Source organism: Hylobates moloch, unplaced genomic scaffold (assembly GCF_009828535.3).
Source record: "Hylobates moloch isolate HMO894 unplaced genomic scaffold, HMol_V3 SCAFFOLD_12, whole genome shotgun sequence".
NCBI classification, from domain to species: domain Eukaryota; kingdom Metazoa; phylum Chordata; class Mammalia; order Primates; family Hylobatidae; genus Hylobates; species Hylobates moloch.
The window spans coordinates 52,790,359-52,810,976 of NW_026652287.1; the positions used below are offsets into that span (position 1 = coordinate 52,790,359).

General features: G+C 57.4%; 1 protein-coding gene across 1 annotated transcript; it reads right to left on the bottom strand.

The window, feature by feature from the left end:
- Positions 1–94: 94 nt before the first annotated feature.
- Positions 95–18,626, bottom strand: ATP13A1 (ATPase 13A1). Its single transcript, XM_032170258.2, has 26 exons — positions 18,221–18,626; positions 14,893–14,982; positions 14,596–14,786; positions 12,437–12,509; positions 12,094–12,249; positions 11,947–12,016; positions 11,760–11,866; positions 11,136–11,265; positions 10,960–11,015; positions 10,610–10,736; positions 10,398–10,535; positions 10,201–10,321; positions 9,623–9,780; positions 9,048–9,223; positions 8,863–8,973; positions 7,671–7,796; positions 6,772–6,880; positions 4,810–5,009; positions 4,638–4,734; positions 2,496–2,656; positions 2,311–2,425; positions 2,026–2,222; positions 1,102–1,244; positions 771–882; positions 544–687; positions 95–429 (listed from the first exon to the last, which is right to left on the bottom strand). Exons 1-26 carry the CDS (start codon positions 18,614–18,616, stop codon positions 319–321), a joined length of 3,615 nt encoding a protein of 1,204 aa, XP_032026149.1. The 5' UTR covers positions 18,617–18,626; the 3' UTR covers positions 95–318.
- Between the last annotated feature and the right edge of the window lie 1,992 nt (positions 18,627–20,618).

Below are 20,618 nucleotides of genomic sequence, written 5' to 3' on the forward strand. Positions count from 1 at the left end.
GCCTGTGGGGAGGGTGCTGGGACCTTCCTCAGTGACCCTCTGTCCCCGAGCCCCCAGCAAACACCGTGTGGCACAGACGAGGTGGAGGCAGGGCTTTTTAAAATCTCAGATGCTGCTTTATTTACCAAAGGTGCTGGCTTGGGGCTGGTTCTGCGGGCCAAGCCAGCGGATGGCTGTGGGGGTCCCAGCTCAGTCTTCCAAGGGCGAGACTGTACAGCCTTGCTGTGGGGGGTTGGGGGCAGGGTTCCCTCCCGGGGCCCTGGTGGGGTTCCCGCCCAGCGGCAGCCAGGGTGGGCAGTGGGTACCAGCACTGCCATCTCAGGAAGGCACTTTCAGCTTCGGGGTCCCCAGGAAGAACTGCAGGACGCGGTCGGCCAGGAGCGCCAGGCAGAAGTCCAGGAGCAGGACCTGGGCGATGACCAGCTTGAACTGTCGGGGCAGGGAGGGATGGTGAGCTGGAGACCTGCAGCCCAGCCCAGGGTCACCGCCAGAACAGGGACCCATCAAGCTGAGCCCCAGGGTCACCTCCACAGGGCCACTGACCTCCACAGGGATGTCCACGAGGCCAAACTGGCTGTTGAAGTCGGGCGAGGAGCCGAGGAGCAGGCCGATGATGGCCAGGAGTGAAACTGCCAGACTCCACACCAGGGGCTTGTTCTCGGGCAGGCTCTCCATGAAGGGCGGGCCCTGTGGGGATGAGGGACAGATGGCTTCATGGGCTGGGGCTGGGTGGGCAGACAGGGAATGTTCGGGCGGGGCCCAGGCCTTACTTTGTAGTTGATGGCGAAGGTGGCCATCTGCATGGCCATGGCCATGATGTAGACGGTGCTATTGACCAGGCTTGGCTCAAACTCCTTGTACAAGTCCACGAACTGCTCCTGCCTGCAAGGACACATGGGAGTCAGGGCCCCCTCTCCTGCTCCGGCTCACACACACTCTGTGGCTTCCTGCTGCCCTGGCGCAGAGCTAAGGCTCTGCCTGGCCTAGTGCCCCTCCCTGGGCACCCTGGACAACCCCCAGGGTCTCCTGCTGATGTCTGTGGAGTCATCCTCCTGCTATTCTCAGCTGCAGGGACATCACCTCCTCCAAGGCAGCACTTACTTCTCAGGGCTCCGGGCCTGGGCCTCACGGTACAGGTAGACGAGGCTCAGGAAGTGCACAAAGAACTGGAGCATGACGGTGAGGATGGTGTACAGGTTGAAGATGTTGGGCAGGGGCCGTTCTCGGGAGAGGGTCTTGAGGGGCTGCAGCAGCAAGGCGGGTGGGGGAGTCAGGACCTGGGTCACTCGGGGCCACCCTGCCCACGCAGCAGGCAGTAACATCCCCTGCCTCCTGGGAGACCTTGTGTAGAGCCACCACCAAATTCTGGGGGATTCCATGGGTCGGCACTAGTCCCCGGAGCCCTGCCTGCCTCTCACCCCTGAGCCCAGGGCTGCCTCCCTGGCCCTGGCTCTGCCATCCAGGCTCCCTGTGGCAGCGACAGGGGCCTGAGAATCATGAAGCAGATCCTGCCCTCCCTGGAGCCCACGGGACAGGCACAGTCCCGCCCAGCCGATCTCCCAACCCCTCCAGCCACCGGGGCCTCCCTGCGTCAGCCCATGCCTGTTTGGGGCCTTTGTGTTCAGTTCCCGGCCGCTGGCCCCCCTGGTTCTTTACGCCTCGGCCTGAGTGTCAGTGTTGCACAGGCCTCCCCAGGTGTCCACCAGCCTGTCCTGTGTAGCCTGTGACCCACTTAGTTGTTTTTTTACCCTCTTGATGATTGTTCCTTGTTTGTGGGGCTCTGTGGGGCCCACCCCTGGGACCCCTGCCTGTGGACAGGTGTGGACCCTAAGCTGTGTCACCTGGAGGGGTCTGGGAGCCTCAGTCCGCACCTGCCCTGCCGGCATTTCCTGAGCCATCCCAGCTACAGCCCCCACCTCTGGGGCCCTGGGTCCTGTAACTTGGGGATGACAATTCCCGTGCCTATATCAGCCTGGCCCTGGCAAGCCCATGCATCCCTGGACTTCCAGCACCTCTGGGGCCCACCTTGGAACGGGAGATGAAGAGGAAGCAGCCGGCCAGCAGCAGCCCCTGTAGAGTGGCCTGGAAGTCACTGAACTTGACCCCCTCCAGGTAGAGGACGCTCTGGCTGTAGGCCAGGATGAGGGCATTGAGCGCCAGGATCTTGAACATCTGTAGCGTGGTCACCAGTGTGCAGCGGCCCTGCTTGATCACGTGGCAGACTGCAGGGTGGTGGGGACGCAGGTGTGGGTGTGGGTAGGGGTGCCAAGGGGGGAACGAAGGGAGGGGGAGCGGGGGCGGGCAACTCACTGCACTGGATGGACGAGAGCTTGGAGGTGAAGGGTGCTGCGATGCTGGCATCCCCCAGTTTCACAATGGGTGTGTTCTCGTCCTCGAGGTCTCGCAGCACCTGGCTCAGGCGGTCCTGCAGGGTAGGCAGCAGGCTGTCAGCCCTGGCCAGGATGGGGTGCAGCGCCTCCCCTCTTGGAACTCACCCTCTGGGAGGTTGGCTGCTCCTCGGAGGGAGGGAGCCCCGACCGCTGCTTGGCTGTCCTGGAGGTGGCTCTGATGCCACTGTTGCTCAGGGTTGGGCTGTCCCGGGGCCGCCGTCGCCGCTCGACAACCCGCTCAGGGGCATTGGCCAAGAGCGCCACACCTGGGGGGACAGGAGGGTGTCAGACCCGGAGGAGCGGGCTCCACGGAGGGGCAGATTGCTGGCTTCAGAGCCACTGGTCCTGAAGTCCCCAAGCTGGCTCCCGTGAAGACAGTTCCCAGACTTCCCCATTTCACCTGACACCCCAAGGAGACCTCAGAGAGTGCCCGTGTTGCTTTCTACAAACTACTTTAAGAAAACAAACCAGCAACAACAAACCCCCGCAACAAATGCAATGAAAAAACACACAACACAAGATGGGTCAAAACTAAACTCATTTTGGCTGAGCGCAGTGGCTCACACCTGTTATCTCAGCACTTTGGGAGGCTGAGGTGGGCGGATCACCTGAGGTCAGGAGTTTGAGACCAGCCTGGCTGATATAGTGAAACCCCATCTCTGCTAAAAATACAAAAATTAGCCAGGGGTGGTGGCAGGTGCCTGTAATTCCAGCTACTCGTGAGGCTGGGGCAGGAGAATCGCTTGAACCCGGGAGGCGGAGGTTGCAGTGAGATGAGATCACACCACCGCACTCCAGCCTGCGCGACAGAGTGAGACAGTCTCAAAACAAAACAAAACAAAACAAAACAAAAAAACCTAAAGTGATTTCAAAAGAAATAGCTAAGGAGCATGATTCTAGGAAGCAAACAACACTCAATAAATGCTTTAGTAGATAAAAGCAGATAAATATTGGAAAAGCAAAAAAACAACGTAAGATTGATCTTTAAAGTTCAATTTAACACCTGTGTTCTTGCAAAAAAAAAAAAAAAAAAAAAAAAAAAAAAAAAGGCCAGGTGAGGTGGCTCACGCCTGTAATCTCAGTATTTTGGGAGGCCAACGCAGGCGCATCACCTGAAGTCAGGAGTCTGAGACCAGCCTGGCCAACATGGTGAAACCCCGTCTCTACTAAAAATACAAAAATTAGATGGGCATGGTGGCTGGTGCCTGTAATCCTAGCTACTTGGGAGGCTGAAGCAGGAGAATTGCTTGAACCCGGAAGTAGAGGTTGCAGTGAGCTGAGACCGTGCTATTGCACTCCAGCCTGGGCAACAAGAGAGAAACTCTGTCTCAAAAAAAAAAAAAAAAAAAAAAAAAAAAGGGGGGGAATTGGTTGAACCGAGCCGGAAGGTTTGGGTGGAGGGAGGTGCGCCCCTTCTCACCCCCCCCCCGGCAAAAAAAAAAAAAAAACCTCGAAAAAAAAAAAAAAAAAAAAAAAAAAAAGACAGGGTTCGGTGGGATGCAGTGGTTCACACCTGTAATCTTAGCACTTTGGGAGGCCAAGGCGGGTGGATCACTTGAGGTCAGGAGTTGGAGACCATTCTGGCCAACATGGTGAAACCCCATCTCTACTAAAAATACAAAAATTAGCCAGGCATGGTGGCACGTGCCTGTAATCCCAGCTACTTGGGAGGCTGAGGCAGGAGAATCGCTTGAACCCAGGAGGTGGAGGTTGCAGTGAGCCCAGATCGCGCCATTGTACTCCAGCCTGGGTGACAGAGCAAGGCTCCATCAAAAAAAAAAAAAAAAAAAAAAAAAAAAGACAGGGTCTTGCACTGTCACTTAGGTTAGAGTGGATCACACCACTGCCTTGAACTCCCTGACTCAAGTGATCCTCCCACCTCAGCCTCCCAAAGCACTGGGATTTTAGGCAGGAGCCACAGTGCTCAGCCATCTGTGTGCTTTTGACAGAGAGTTGGGGCTATGAACCCATGGCTTCAGCTCTGGGTTTTCTGAGTCACTCTCCCAACTTGTTGCCTCTCTCCTGGCCTCTGGCCTTCACCCTGCTCTGTTCCTGGGATATTCGCATCCCTTCCTGCCCTCAAAGCCCCTGACCTTGCCACCCCCTCCCATCCCCTGCACTGCTTCCTCACAGGAATTAGTGCCCCCATGGCTGTCACCAAGGGCCGGGTCTGTCTTTCTAGCTCAGTGACATGTCCTCAACACCTGGTCCACAAAGGAAGGAACCACCCTAGCCCACAGCACTCACCCACATCAGCGTGCTTCAGGGCGCCCACGTCGTTGGTGCCATCCCCACACATGAGGGTCACGTAGCCCAGCTCCTTCAGGCTGGTGATGACAAACTCCTGCGTGGGCAGAGACAGGCTGAGCAGGGTCTGCGTGCCTACCTCTGTGCCCGACCCCTAGGGCTGTGCGCATACCTTCTGCTTGGGGGCTACGCGGGCGAACACCTGCACGTGGGGGATGAGGTGGAGCAGCTGCTGGGGGTCGGTGGCCTGCAGGTGGGCCAAGCCGTCGCCTGTGAGGCACAGTGCATACTCCAGGGCCAGTGCCTTTGGGGAGCCCCGGGCCAGGGGCAGCACGATGCTGCCGTCAATGGAGCGCCACTCGCACTGCCGGCCTGCGGGCAGCACCTAGGGTTAGGGCTGGGGGCTTGGCTGCCCGGGCTCAGAAGCACCCTCCCTCCACTCGGACCCCAGCACCGGCCAGTCTCTCCTCTCTGGAGCCAGCACCTCCCTACCCACCCAGGTGACCCCCAGCCCTTCTCTGGGGACTCCATAAAGAACGTCCCTCAGGTACGCAGGGTGCAACCAAGAGCCTGGGGCCTGAGCTACTTGCCTGAGAGCACAGGACACAGCCAGATTAGAACCTGGGCAGTCTGACCCCAGCTAAGCCATGCCCCCACCTCATGCAAGGCCCCCCAACCTGAAACACACAGAAGGGGGCTATTGTGCTCTCCTTGGGAAACCCCATACCAGGCCCTCACCTCATTTATCCCTGTGCCCGTGGCCTCTCTGAAATCCTGTTTTCTCGGGGGTGGGCCCCCTCCCCACTCTGACAGGGCCCCTGAGTTCTCAACATCCTCTTGCTCCACTTCCCCTTTCTTGCTGGCTGGCCCTGGCTTGGATGCTGGGCGCTAAGGATGGCCAAGGGTGGCCCACCAGCCCTCCTGACACTGGCCTGCTCACCCTGGACCGTCTCAAGCTGAAGGGCAGCACACCTCCACCTGGCTTGTGCTGCAGCTGTTGCTAGACCAGCTTCGCTTGTCAATCAACAGTCCTGCTCATCCGCTCCATGCCACCTGCCCACAATCCCCAGGCCCTGGAAGACCCCGGTAGCTGGGGCTGGGACAGGGGGAGGGCTGGGACCAACAGAACAGAGGGAGGGCAGGGACCGAGTCTTCTGAGAGGTGGCCTGGAGGTTCTGGAAGCCGCTCTGGCCCAGACCTGTGAATGTTTGCTGCCAGTAGCCCTGAGGCAACCCTGCTCCATGTGGTTCTTCTTAGGGCCCTGTCAACACTCATGCAGGCCCTGAACTGCGTGCGCCCACGGGGGCTTCACCTCTAGCCCTGGGGCAGGTATCTGGTAAGCCCCACACCTCTAGCTGGGAGGGGCTGGGTCTCTATGTCTGCCTCTTCATCAATCTGAATCCAGGGCATTGCTCAAAGAGGTCACCGGGGAGAGGTTGGAGCCTTGAGCTCTGCTGTCAGGCTGTCTGGATTCCAATTCTTAGCCATGGGGACATCAAGTGACCTGGGCAAGTGGGTTCACTTCTGAGCCTCTGTCCCTTCTCTACAAAGCAGGGGCCCCGAGAGCTGACCCAGCCAGCTTCCTCCTCTGTGGCATGGGGAAGGCAAGCCACCCCGTGTGGTGCAGGATGGGGTGGAGGGACCAACGCAGTAACACGCATGGAGCGCTCCGCCTGGGGTCTGGTCAGGCTGAGCACTGGGCAAACTGTGCCATCAACTGTGGCTGAGGATGACAGCTGTCCCTGTGCTCGGGAAGGGAGCACTCGGTACATGGGCAGCTTGCCGGGCCAAATAGGGTGGGAAATCAGGATGACGCTGAGGATGGGGAGTAAGCATGGTAGGAGCAGTATCTGCCCATGAGTGCACAGGAAACCTGAGCTGGCAGTCAGACTATCGCCTCATTATGGTAAACACCTACATGCCGCACATCCTGGGACCTGTGACCCAGTGAAGGCTCACATGCTGTCTGAGGTGCCCAGTGGGCCAGGGCTGTGAGTAGTGGTGCCACCGTGGTGCCAGGCATTTGCAGACACCGTGCTGCTGAGGCCTGGCACACAGGTGGGCTGTTACGATGTGAGCTGTTCTTGGACTCAGGGTCCCCCTTCCCCCACCGTGGGCCGGGCTAGGGCCTCACCTTTCTCGGAAGGAGGCTGCAGGATCAGCGTGTGGGCCTTTTCAATGAAGTGCAGCTCCTGGGCCACGTGGCATGCAGTGAGCGGGTTGTCTCCCGTGATCATGACCACCTTGGGGAAAGAGGGGCAGATGCTCAGTAGGGCACCCTGGAGCCAAGCTCTAGGCCAGAGACAAGGCTGCCAAGTCTCCTTCTAAGGCAGGCCACGGTGGGAGATCCTGGGCCTCTAACCGAGATGCTGAATGGGCTTCCAAGGGCCACAATCCACCCCAATCCAGGTCATTTTACACAAATGACATGTGTATGTGTGTCCTTCTGAAGACACCCTTAGCTTGGATTTGCAATACAAATGAGCAACCTGCCCCTGAGCTGGACCCTCTTGGCTTGGTAGCTGCCCATGGGGGTAATATTTCAGCAAAGAGGAGGATGGGACCATGACCTCTGGGCTTGGTGGGGACTAATCACATCACCCATCTGACCCAGAGTCATCATCCTCTGAGATGGCTCACTCACCCCTTATACCCTAAAAAAACACCCTAAGTCCCAAAATATAAAACACAAGCCACCAAGACAGGCAGACAGTGCCCCCCACCCCTCAACTCCCCAGCCTCAGCTTCCTTCTCTCTAGGATGGCGGTGGATTGGGGAAGTGGAGAGAAGCGCCCCCACCTTTCCATGATGCGGGGGGTGAGGGGAGTGGTCTGTGGAGGTGAGAGGAGCCAGCACAGGCGGGTCCCAGAGTGTCCTCGGGCCAGCGGCAACGTTAGCACCTGAGCTATGATCTTGCTCAGCTAAAACATGCAGCCTGTGAGACCTGGGTGCCCTCCCCACCACGAAGCTGTAACTGTCATCTCCTCGCCTCTATTTCCCATGGAGAGGGTGGAGCCCAGCACCATCCCATACCCGGTGGGACGCATTCTGGATCTCCCGGATCACGGCCTTGGAGTCAGCCTTGAGCGGGCAGGAGACGACAATGAAGCCGACGAACTTGAGGCTGCACTCCAGGGCCTCCCGCTTGACCTCCCGGGCCTGTGGACAGACAGGGGCACCCTCACCATCTGTCCCTCCCTCTGCCCACACTCTGCATTTCCTGAGCTCTGACCATGCGCTGGGAGCCATGGGGACGATGGAAGGCCCTGTTCCTGTAGTGGGCACATGTGAGGGTTGGGAGGGGAGAAACGCCAGGAGGGTACCAGGCACACTCGAGGGGTGGGATCTGGCAGTGACTGGGGGGTCTGGGTCCCCCAAATGTGGCTCTATGTCCTGGTTGTGGACATGGGCACATCACAGAGTCCCTTGTGGCTCAGTTTCCGAGTCAACAAAGTAGGGACTCTCCCAGTAATATTGGAGTTTAGCCATGAACTTTTACTCACTGGGGCTCCACCACATACCAGAGACTGGGCACAGACCCCTGGCCTTAGGGAGCTCACACTGCACCAGGGAAGATGCATGATCGAGAAAGTCACAGAAATCGGAGTGCTGAGTGCCATGAGAGAGGAGGTGAGAACGGAATCCAGAGAGGGGTGGAAAGGCCTCAGAAGTGGCCACTACGAAGGTGATGAGGACCTGTGTCACCGGGAAGGGGGCTCCGGGTGCAGGAACAGGGCAGAGCACGCAGGCTGTGAGCTGTGGCCTGGGCTCTGCACACAGCACTGCAACCTGAGGCTAAATTCTGGAAGGATCCGCAGCTGTAGGGTGCAAGCAGAACGAACGAGAGCCCAGGAAGAAGCCAAGCGGCAGACGTGCTGGTGGTGGAGGCGGAGGGTGGGCTTTGTGGAGGATGGATGGGTGAGAGGGCTGAGGATGCCACCAAGCCCTGCCCAAGACCAGGGCAGAATAGTAGAGCTAGGGACACACCAGGACTAGGGCAGGTAACGCCTGCGTGTGCTCTGCGTGAACCAGGACTGGGTGGGTCCCCACAGCAGGGGACAGACTGAGTGTCATTTGGAGTCTCCAAAGGTAGAAGCTGGAGGTAGGGCAAGTAGGACAAAATCACAACCATTCAACCTGGCACTGTAGGACACAGAAGATGACTCAGGGAGTAGCTGACGGGCCAGGCACATGGTGAAGGCGGTGGGGGAGCCTGGGCCCGTACCTGCTGGTGAGTGAGGTGTCCCAGCTCCTTGTACCCCAGCGCCAGGACGCGGGCTCCTTCCCGGGAGATCTCGGTGTGGATGTGGTGGTAGTCGGGTGGGCACTGGGAGAACTGCAGGGAATGCAGGGGGATGTCACGGGCTGCCCCGCGCCCCCGCCCTGCACCCCAGGCTGGGGCCAGCTCACCATGGAGTGCAGAGTTTCGGGGGCCCCCTTCACGGCCGCGATGTAGCAGAGGTCAGTGGAGCCCAGCTTCTCATACGAGGCAAGCACGGACATTCGCTTCAGGGCACTGGCAAAATGAAAGCGCTGGTGAATTTTCAGCCCCTGAGTTTTAATACTTCGGGGGAATACTTTCTCATCTGGAAACAAATAAGTACGAGTCCTGAGGGGCTTTGCTCCAAAGAGGCAGCCAAGCCCCTACCTCTCACCCCGGCCTCCCCCACCTCCCTCCTGCCTCCCCCAGGGCCTGATCCGGGGCTCTCGGCTAGAGCAGGGGTTGGTCCAGAGCTAGTAGACCTGGGCTTGGAGGACCCTGGCACTGTGGCTTCGGCCAGGGCAGGGCAGATTCCAACCCAGAGGGACACCCAAGGACGTGGCCTGTCCTGGGTCTAAAGTGAGCCTCTGGCCACCCACCTCGGGGAGCTTCAGAGCTGTAGGCCTGCCTGTCCCCAAGATCCTCTGAGCAGTGCAGCCCACCTGCCTAGGGCTATGAGAGCCAGTGGCTCCCCCTTGCTGGGCCTGAGGCCCCAGCCCCTCACCTTTGGTCAGCGTCCAGTCCACGGCCGTCAGCATGGCCTTCTCTAGAGGGTCACCCACGAGGGTGCCGTCGTCCAGCTGCATGAGCGAGTGGCACGAGGCCAGGGCCCGGTGTGTTTCTACAGGGATGCTGGACACTGGGGTCACCTCCTTCCCGTCTCTGCAAGGACGGGGAACAGCTGGTTACAGAGTGCAGGTGGGTAGGGCGAAGCTGCATCTCCACCAGCGGAAGGACCCCCAAGGCCATTCATTCTGTGCCTGTCACTGGGGGGCCTGGGAGCCAAATGGGTCTTTGTGAGACCCACACCTGCTTCACAGATGCCCCCAGAAGCCAGGCATTGTGCATGGGGGTCATGCGGTCGCACGGCTGGTGTGGGATGTTCCAGGCCTGAGCTGAGCCCCCGTGCTGCTGCCATGGCTGACAGCCAGGACTTTGTGGGGAGCCCCTGGAAATGAACCCCTGAGGCAGGGCCTCTGAAGGGCCCTCACTGCAAGGGCTTGGGGTGGATGGGCCACCTGTCTCTCGACTTCCCAGAAACCCCATCTGGGTGACCTTTGCTACAGGGCCCCTGACGCTTACCTCAGCCCGGCCACACCGCGCACCACCAGGCTGTCACTGGTCAAGGTCCCCGTCTTGTCAAAGCAGCACACCTCGACCTTGCCAGCAAAGGGGATCCGGAAGGGCTCTGTGCAGTACATGTCTAGGGGTGGGAGTGAGGTCAGGGGTCCTGCTTGGCCCCAGCCCACTCAGCACCCCATCCCATTTGACACACTCACAGAGCTTGGCCAGGGCGATGAGGGAGGTGTTGACGGCCAGGGACAGCTCGATGGGCAGCTCAGGAGGCACGACCGAGGTGAGGATCAGGGTGCACTCCAGAAACAGCTTGTAGCGGTTCCGGCTGGGGTCCTTGGTACCTGTGGAGACAGGGCCTGCCAGCCTGGAGCCTCGGAGGGCGGGCGCAGGGGACCACGGAGGCCGTGGTGCTTACCTTCAATCCATACATAGGAGGCTGCAGCGATGGCAAACACCAGGAGGAAAAGGATGAAGATGAAGGTCTCCAGATTGTTCGCAGTCACCCTCTTGACCCCGAAGAGGATGGTGCGCAGCAGCTTGCCCTGGAGGAATGGAGGGACAGCCTTTCTGCTGTGTGGACTCCCTCCAGCAGCTCAGGCCTGGAAGCGTGGGCCTGATCTTGGGGTGGCCTCTGCACCCTGGCTCAGGTCCAGAGCTGTGCTGCCAGAGTCAGCCCGTGGGGCAGATGTTCTGGGGTCGGAAAGGGCTGATACCTTGGCTGTCCAACTGCCCTGGGGCCCGCCCTCCCCAGACCCGGCCCTGCACCTGGGATGTGTTGAATCCGGTCCGCAGGACGTAGGCCACGCATCCGCTGTCAACCGCTGGGGAGTGAAGCAGAGTCACCGTCATGCCTGTCTCCTCATCCTGACTCCCTCACGATCAAGCAGACAAGCAAAGGGGGTGGGAGCCCAGATACCCCCAGACGCCCATGAGGCACCTACGCTTCAGGCCCGTGGTGGCTTTCTGTGGGGGGATGTGCTGCACCACCTTGGTGCCCCCGAAGATGACGTGTAGCCGGGAGTCGGCCTGGAGGTCCAGCACCCGGTCTGGGCTGAGGTCTTCGATGGGCTCCTGGGGAAGATCGTGAATCTGGATGGCCAGGCCTACCTTGCTTCCTTCTCCATCTGAGTTCCTGGACAGCTGGACCTTGAGGCTGGAATGAGCCAGGGGGCTCCCCACCCAACCAGCACATCCCACCCAGCTCCCGGGTCCTCACCCTCGCCCCGTCCTGTCTTCTCCCCATTGCACTCACAGTGCCTGCTCTCTGGGGCCTGCACTTGGCCTCGTCCGGGACTCACCCAATCTGGGCTGCTCCCAGCCCACCTTGGTCTGATATCCCAGGGCACCAATGTACCCTGGATGCCCTTGGCTCTCTCATCTCCTTCCTCGCCCCCACCACCCAGCTCCCCAGTCCACAAAGCCCATCCGTGCCCACACTGCCTCCTCCGCACCCACACTGCCTCCTCCGCCTGTGCCTGAGGGGGATCCCCGCCACCCCCTAGGCCTCCACCTCTTGGCCTGTTTCCTCCTGAACAGCTTGAGAATCCCCATCCTCCACCAAGTACCTTCATCTGTGGCACGGACTCCCCCGTGAGCATGGCCTCATCTACGATGCAGCGGCCTCGCAGCAGAAGCACGTCACACGGCACCAGGTTCTCCTGTGGGGAGCGGCCTGCAGGGCAGAGGCAAGAGGGTTGGCCAGAGGCCCTGAGGCTGGGGCTCCCACTGGGACTGAGCAGAACCTGGCCTCACCGATGGAGACGATGTCCCCTGGTACGATCTCGTCACTGGCAATGGGCCTCCACTTGCGGCTTCGGTAGACCTGGGTGGGGCACGGGTGTCAGCACAGAAGCCGCATCTGTGCCGCAACCCCCACCTGGGTCTCCCCGGCAGCCACACCTGGATCATGTGGGGCTTGTTGCCCATCTTCCGGATCTCCGACATGTTCCGCATCTGCTGCTGCACCAGCGAGGCCTCGAACGCCACCAGCATGGATAGCGTGAAGACGCTGTAGTACCAGTACTCATCCAGGCACCAGAGCCCCACACAGAACACCTGTGGGATGCCAGCCTGTCTTGTCCTTGCCCTACCCGCCCTGTTCCCATGAGCCCCTTCTGCCCGCCAGATCGGATGTGTGAGGATGGGGAGAGGCTTCCAGGTTTAGAAGTGGTGGGCAGGCTTGATCCGGCTACGAAAGCCCCAAGGCAGGAAATGGAGAGATGGGCCAGAGCTGCTGCCTTACCTGAAATACAAAGAAGGGGGCTGTGGCTCTCTCCTTGAAAAGCTCCGAGAAGTCAGGCACCACCATCTCGGCCCTGCAAGAGACCAGGCCCCATCCTGTTCCCAGGGCAAGGCCTCTGGGGTATGGAGTCTCCACCCTGACCCCTCCAACCTGAGCATGGCAGGCCGCTCTCAAGAAACCAAGAGCCATATGTGGGTGTCGGGAGCCCTGGCGAGCTTCCAGGTAGGAGGATCCATTTGACTGTGGCTCTCCCTCATCCTGGCTGCGCCTGGGGTAGACAGGCTGCCCGCCCACAGCCCTCGGCTCTGCATTAAACAGATGAAGCTCCTGAATCTGCAATATGCTCTTCCCGGCAGCCTGGGGCTGGTGTCAGACGAGAGCCCATCATCTGGTCGAGTGATGCAGCAAGTAGAGAAGGAACCTCTGATTGAAGGATGGAGGCCCTGAAGCTACAGATAGCAGAAGACACTGAGACCCAGCCCCACCAAAGCTGAGATTTTCTACGATTCCTGAATTAAAGCCCCAGAATGGGTCGAGTAGGGTGGTTCACGCCTGTAATCCCAGCACTTTGGGAGGCCGAGGCAGGAGGAGTGCTTGAGCCCAGGAGTCAGAAACTAGCCTGGGCAACACAGTGAGACCTTCTCTTTACAAAAAACTTAAAAATTAGCTGGGGGTGGTGGTATGTGCCTGTGATCCCAGCTATTTGGGAAGCTGAGGCAGGACGAATGCTTGAGCCCAGGAGTTCAAGGCTGCAGTGAGCCATGATTACACCACTGCACTTCAGCCTGGGTAACAGAGTGAGACCCTGTCTCTAAAAAAAAAAAAAAGCTCGAGAATGCAAGGACTCGGGCCTAAGGGTGTGTTCTGCAGTACTCTGTGCCATGGTCCAATCTGATCAGGGCACCAGTCATGTCAACGAGGGTCATTCTCGCTCTGCCCTTTAACTGCATGGACGTCTTATGTACGGGATGTGAGAAGAGGAAACCAAAGAGCAACCCCACTGCTATCAAACAATAAGCCCTTCCGTTGTATCTTGCTGGATACCTTTGCGTGAGTAAGAACAGCATGAAAGGGAACGTAGTTGCCACAGGCCATTAATGTGACTGGCCAACTTGGGGTAGGGGAAGTCGCTAAATGTTTCTTATAAATCCTTGTATTAGATTGATAGTTGTAGTCAACATATTTGTAATCTCTGAACAGTGATTAAGTCAGGAAAGAGCTCCCTAGGTGTTCTGTGGGTTTCCAGGTTGAGGACCACCGTAACAAGGCCATGACGGGGTTTGGAGCCCAGTTCTCTGGCTCCCAGCCATGTGTCAGCATTTGCAGTTTTGGTGAAGATGAAGGGAGAGGGTGTGCACCGCACACTGGCCATTGTACTCAGTACAAAAGGGCAGACATGGTCACTGTGTTCGTCACCATTCCTGAAGCGCTGAGATGCGTAGACTCGAAACAGTGAGGACTGAAACGTTTAGGTTGGGTGCAGTGACTCATGCCTGTAATCCCAGCGCTTTGGGATGTTGATTTAGGAGGACTCCTTGAGGCCAGGAGTTTGAGACAAGCCTGGGCAACATGGCGAGACCCCATCTCTACACAAATAAACAAACATTTTAAAAGAATTTAAAATGAAGCTGTTGCTGAGGAGGGGCCACAGACTAGACTCCTGTGAAGAACCTTACACTCAAGGTCTCACACCCCAGGGCACGGGCTTCCAGCTGCAGACCCTCTGGGGTTCCTGCCAGCAGGCAAGTTCAGGGGAGACTGGACTTAGAGCACGTTGCTCAAACGGCATCACGGTCACCTGGGACATTTGGCTAAAAGGGCAGATTTGGCCGGGTGCAGTGGCTCATGCCTGTAATCCCAGCACTCTGGGAGGCCAACATGGGAGGATCACCTGAGGTCAGGAGTTCAAGAACAGCCTGGCCAACATGGTGAAACCCCCGTCTCTACTAAAAATACAAAAATTAGCCAGGCGTGGTGGGGGGAGCCTGTATTCCCAGGTGCTTGGCAGGCTGAGGCAGGAGAATCCCTTGAACTGGGGAGACGGAGGTTGGGGTCAGCTGAGATCGCGTCACTGCACTCCAGCCTGGGTGAGAGTGAGACTCAATCTCAAAAATAAAAAATAAAATAAAAACAAAATAATAGTAAATAAATAGACTCACTTGTTGCTCCCAAATTTCTTCTCAGCTGCTCGGATCTCTGAGTCTTCCTGGAAGCCTCTGTTGCTCTGATAGTATGAGAAGGCGTTTCCCACAGGAAAGGCCACGGGGAGAAACTGCTTCTTCTCCAGGGCATCGTAGGAATACTTGATCTTCTGGAATTCGAAGGACAGCACCTCGAGCCCGTCTTCGCCCTGTGGTAGAAGGTGTGTTTGCTTTAGAGGCCCCTGACCTTGGGGTGTCAACGCCTGGGAATCCCACTCAAGCCCCTCCTCCAGGAGCCCAGCAGGCAGTCCCTACCTCATTGCGGTGCAGGGCCACAAGCTCCGTGGAGCCATTGTTGGGGGTTGGCACCACCTTCACAAAGGTCGCTTTGCTGGGATCGTACTCCTGACAGAGACAAAGAAAGCACTGCGGCTTAGCTCTTCTCAACCTACAGTTCCAAGACCTCCCCGGGAGGTTTTGGGTATAGCAGCTCTATGGGTATATTCTGAAATGCCACTGGGCTCTGGTGCTGCCTCTGTCACTCCCTCGTCTGTCATCAGGACAAAGGAGACCACCTTGCTGTGCCTCTGGTGCCACACTTAAAGCTGGGAGAACAAGGCTGGGCGCGGTGACTCACATCCATAATCCCAGCACTTCGGGAGGCCAAGGCGGGCAGATCACTTGAGGCCAGGAGTTCGTGTTCAGCCTGGCCAATGTGGCGAAACCCTGTCTCAACTAAAAATACAAAAATGAGCCAGACATAGTGGTGCACACCTGTAATCCCAGCTACTTAGGAGGCTGAGGCAGGAGAATCTCTTGAACTGGGAGGCGGAGGTTGCAGTGAACTGAGATTGCAACACTGCACTCCAGCCTGGGTGACAGAGTGAGATCCTATCTCAATTAAAACAAACAAAAAAAAAACCAAAAAAAACCAGCCAGGCACAGTGGCTTGCACCTGTAACCCCAGCACTTTGGGAGGCCAAGGTGGGTGGATCACGACGTCAGGAGATTGAGACCATCCTGGCTAACATGGTGAAACCCCATCTCTACTAAAAATACAAAAAATTAGCTGGGCGTGGTGGCAGGCGTCTGTAGTCCCAGCTACTTGGGAGGCTGAGGCAGGAGAATGGCGTGAACCAAGGAGGCAGAGCTTGCAGTGAGCTGCGATCGCCCCACTGCACTCCAGCCTGGGCGACAGAGAAGGACTCTGTCTCAAAATAAAAAGGCTGGGCGCAGTGGCTCACGCCTGTAATCCCAGCACTTTGGGAGGCCGAGGCAGGGGGGGATCACGAGGTCAGGAATTTGAGACCAGCCTGGCCAATATGGTGAAACCCCGTCTCTACTAAAAATATAAAAATTAGCTGGGCATGGTGGCAGGCACCTGTAGTCTCAGCTACCCAGGAGGCTGAAGCAGAACAATCACTTGAACCTGGGAGGCAGAGGTTGCAGTGAGCCAAGATTGTGCCACTGCACTCCAGCCTGGGCAACAGAGCCAGACTCCATCTCAAAAACAAAACAAAACAACAACAACAACCAAAAAAAAAGCTGGGAAGCTGGGTGCACAGATAGCACCTAATGCCCAGGGCTCTGCTCTGCTGATGGTGACATGAACTCAAATAGGAAGAAGGCTGCCAGGCACCCACCCAGTACGTCCTCACATGAGCCAAGCCCCTGCCCCCATCACAGGCCCCCTGGCCTCCTGCTCAGCTCTGCCTCTTCCACCAACCCTGCTCACTACACTCCACAGCTCCACACGCACATGGGGCTCGACCCTGCCTCAGCAAAGGGCCTTGGCATGTGCTGTTTTCTCTGCCCGGAATACACATTCACACAGCTCCCTTGCTGCCTCAGGCTTTTGCTGAAACATCACCTTCTCAGGAGCCCCTCCCTGGCTGCCCCATCTAAAGTTCCTCGCAATGTCCCATCCTGTCCTGATGTTAGATGTCATCTCTCTTCAGCATCAACTGCTGACTATGAGTTCTCCCTCCCAGTAATACCACAAAGGCAGGGGGATTTGCCTGTTTTGTTCACTGCTGTTTCCCCAGCATCTAAGACACAGAAATGTTGAATGGAGCTCATTCAGTGCTCCCTGGATCCCGTGAACCGCATCCATCCCTCTGCTGCTCTGCTAGACCGAGCTGCATGGAGATGGGGGGAGCACAATGATGACCCACAGAAACAAAGCGCCACCGCCACCGCACAGGTGGTTCATGGGCCTCCAAAGCAGGCAGCAAATAACAACAATCATATAACTACAAACGTGATGTCACGGAAGAAACGTACAAGAGGCTATACACTGTGATGGCCCCAGGGCGGGCACTTTGCAGATATCATTTTCGCTTCTCACGATGGCAGCCAGTAGGTGTTACGGTTCTCAGTTTACAGAAGGGGAAAATTGAAACTCAGAGAGCAGAAGCAGCCCTTTCTGAGATCTGAATCAAACCCAGATCCACCTCTCCTGGCTGATGGCTGTTCAGCTCCTCCCACTTCTCCATCCCTGGAGAGGAAGTTAAGAGCTAAGCTGCTTAGCTGCAGGTCAAAAGGCAGCTGAAGTTTGAGCGGTGCCACAGTCCCCTTAACCCCTCCTCTATTTTGTCCCTCATTGGTGTCTTTCATTGTACTACCTCAAAGCCACCAAGTTGAGCTCCTCCCCTGGGATAGTCTCTCTGAAGGACAGAACAGCTTCAGTCTCTCAGGAGAGGAGAATGAGGATTCTACCCACATTCAGAGCCAGCCAGGGTGGGGGGCTTCTGTCTTTCTGTCGCCCTTGATGCTGTTCCCTTTTCCTCTTCTTGAGGCAAACACACTCCTGGGATCAGAGGGGAAGCTTCCTGATATACCTCAGTGTCCATGGCTCCAAACCTACTGGTGTCACCTGACGCAGGCCCAGAGAGAGATGACACAGTCACTGCTTCAGGCCCAGGGAAGCTCACAGTCACCAACTCCTCCTCCGACACTTGGTCACTCAGAACTCTAAACTGTGGGTCAGGAGCGCGACCTTGCTTGCTGTTGTATCCAGAGCAGAACTCACTATCACCACCCTCATTTTGCGGAAAGACATCATGTAAGTGACTCGCTCATAAACACCTCTGCCTCTCTTCAACATTGTAATTAACTGCATTTCATGCTCCTTTCCATCACAGTATAGAAGACCACTAAGCACTAGACAGCAAGACTTGGTTCAGTCTAAGAACCAACTAAGCTTCATAGATGGGGGAAACCTATCCCAGTGGTCTTGCCTTACACTTTGAAAACCAAGGTAGGAGACAGATGAGATGGAAGGTAGGGCCGTTTCCAGAACAAGAGTAGTCGCTAATATGGGAACTAGCAGTAATAACTCCTACCTGACCTGGGCGACGTATGCTGGGCCCTGCGCTAAGCCTTTTACAAGTATTACATTACTGAATCTAAATAACCATAACAAGGAAGACTTCAGAAAAAGGAAATAACCCGCACCAGGCATGCAGCAAGTCAGCAGAGGAGTCATGATTAAGCCTGCGCGAAGTGTAGAGGGTGCCCCTGGGAACCCAGGCCAGGCAGATGAGTGGCCCAGGTCGCGATGGTGACCGACAGGAAGGCCGCAGCTGGGACCCACGGCGAGGCCCGACAGTGCTGGGGGTCGGGCTCGCGCGTACACACTTACCGGGGTGCAGGTGAGCGCGCAATGCGCGTGCACAGACCAATGCCCCGAGAGGACAGTGAGCGCGTGCGCGAGGCAGATGGTGGCAAGCACGAGCAGCGCGGCTTCGGGGATCTGCACCCAACTGCTGCCCCAGCCCCAGCAGCCAGCGGCTGCGGCACCCAACCAGGCCGGGTAGAGCAGCCCCGCAAATGGCAGCACCGTGAGGCGCCGCAGCAGCGCCAACCGCCGGTACGGCCACACGGCAGCGACCAGCTCGTCACCGTTAGCTATGAGCGCCGGCCCGGCGGCAAGGAGCGCGCGCGGCTGCGGCCCGGGCTTGGGCTGCCCGTCAGGCCGGGCCCCGCAAGGCCGGGCCCCGCAGGGCACCGCGTTGCCCACCGCCGCCGCTGCCGCCATCTTTCCTAGCGCCGCGCTCACTTCCGGACAGAGGAACGCCTCACTTCCGAAATCTTACTTCCGGTAAGCCCTGAGCGCCGCCATGGCAGCCTGGACTAGGAAGAACCAGGGCAACAGAAAAGGCTGGTCCCAGCAGGGACTACTTCGGGTGCCGCCATGACAGGCTGTGGCCGGAAGAAGAGGCAGGGCGTCGCCATGACAGAGAGGGACTGAAAGACCTAATGCTGCCTGCCTCCGCTGCCACGCCAGACTGAGACCGGAAAAGACAAGGCCGGCAAGGCGGGCTCGGCGCCACCATGACAACCTGAACCAAAAAAAGCGAGCCCTCCTCCTTAACTACACCAACACCACCTGTCACGAGGGCGAAGCCTGGACTCTGCGGAGGCGGGGTCGGAAGCACCGAAGTTCAGGAGGCGGGGCCTGTTGCGGGGGCGGGGCTTGTGAGGGGCGGAGTCAGGGACCGCCCCAGAACACAACCACACTGGACAAGAGCCTTAATGTGATAGATAAGAATTACAAAAGCTAGCCGGGCGCGGTGGCTCACACCTGTAATCCCAACACTTTGGGAAGCCGAGGCGGGCGTATCACCTGAGGTCAGGAGTTCAAGACCCAACATGGTGAAAACACGTCTCTACCAAAAATACAAAAATTAGCCGGGCATGGTGGCACATGCCTGTAATCCCAGCTACTCGGGAGGATGAGGCAGAATTGCTTGAGCCCGGGAGACGGAGGTTGCAGTGAGCCAACATTGCTCCACTGCACTTCAACCTGGCCAACAGAGCAAGACTGTCTCAAAAAAAAAAAAAAAGAAAAATGAATTACAAAAACTTACCACTTTAGGCCGGGCGCCTGTAATCCCAGCACTTTGGGAGGCCGAGGCGGGCAGATCACGAGGTCAGGAGATTGAGACCGTCCTGGCTGACACAGTGAAACCCCGTCTCTACTAAAAATACAAAAAATTAGCCGGGCGTGGTTGCAGGCGCCTGTAGTCCCAGCTACTCGGGAGGCTGAGGCAGGAGAATGGCCTGAACCTCGGAGGCGGAGCTTGCAGTGAGCCGAGATCGCGCCACTGCACTCCAGCCTGGGCGACAGAGCGAGACTGTCTCAAAAAAAAAAAAAATTATATAGTTCCATATTATTAACTGTACTGTTGCATAAATGCTATTTGAACAAAACCACAATAGGACTACTTAACAGTACCAATTAGTAGGATTAAACAGTATGTGTGACAAACAGTAACAATATTTTCTTTTTGTCCTCTGATACAGCAAATTTATTTAAACTTAAAATTTATTGGATATTTAAATTTTGTAGCTTATATTGTTGCATATTCCTTTTTAAATTTTTTGAGAGGAAGTCCCACTCTCTGTCACCCAGGCTGGAGTGCAGTGGCGCGATCTTGGCTCACTACAAGCTCCGCCTCCCGGGATCACGCCATTCTCCTGCCTCAGCCTCTCCGAGTAGCTGGGACTACAGGCGCCCGCCACCACGCCCGGCTAATTTTTTTGTATTTTTAGTAGAGACGGGGTTTCACCGTGGTCTCGATCTCCTGACCTTGTGATCCGCCCGCCTCGGCCTCCCAAAGTGCTGGGATTACAAGCGTGAGCCACCGCGCCCGGCCAAGATGGGGTTTCACTGTGTTGGCCAGGTTGGTCTCGAACTCCTGACCTTGTGATCCTCCCACTTCGGCCTCCCAAAGTGCTAGGATTACAGGCGTGAGCCAGCGCTCCCAGCCTAATGTTTTGTGTTTTTAGTAGAGATGGGTTTCACCATGTTGGCCAGTCTGGTCTCAAACTCGTGGCCTCTAATGATCTGGCCGCCTCAGTCTCCTAAAGTGCTAGGATTACAGGTGTGAGCCATGGTGCCCAGTCCTAGTCTTTTGTTTTGTTTCCTTGGGACGGAGTCTCACCCTCGCCCAAGCTGGAGTGCAGTGTGGCAATCTTGGCTCACTGCAACCTCTGCCTCTTGGGTTCAAACGATTCTCCTGCCTCAGCCTCCTGAG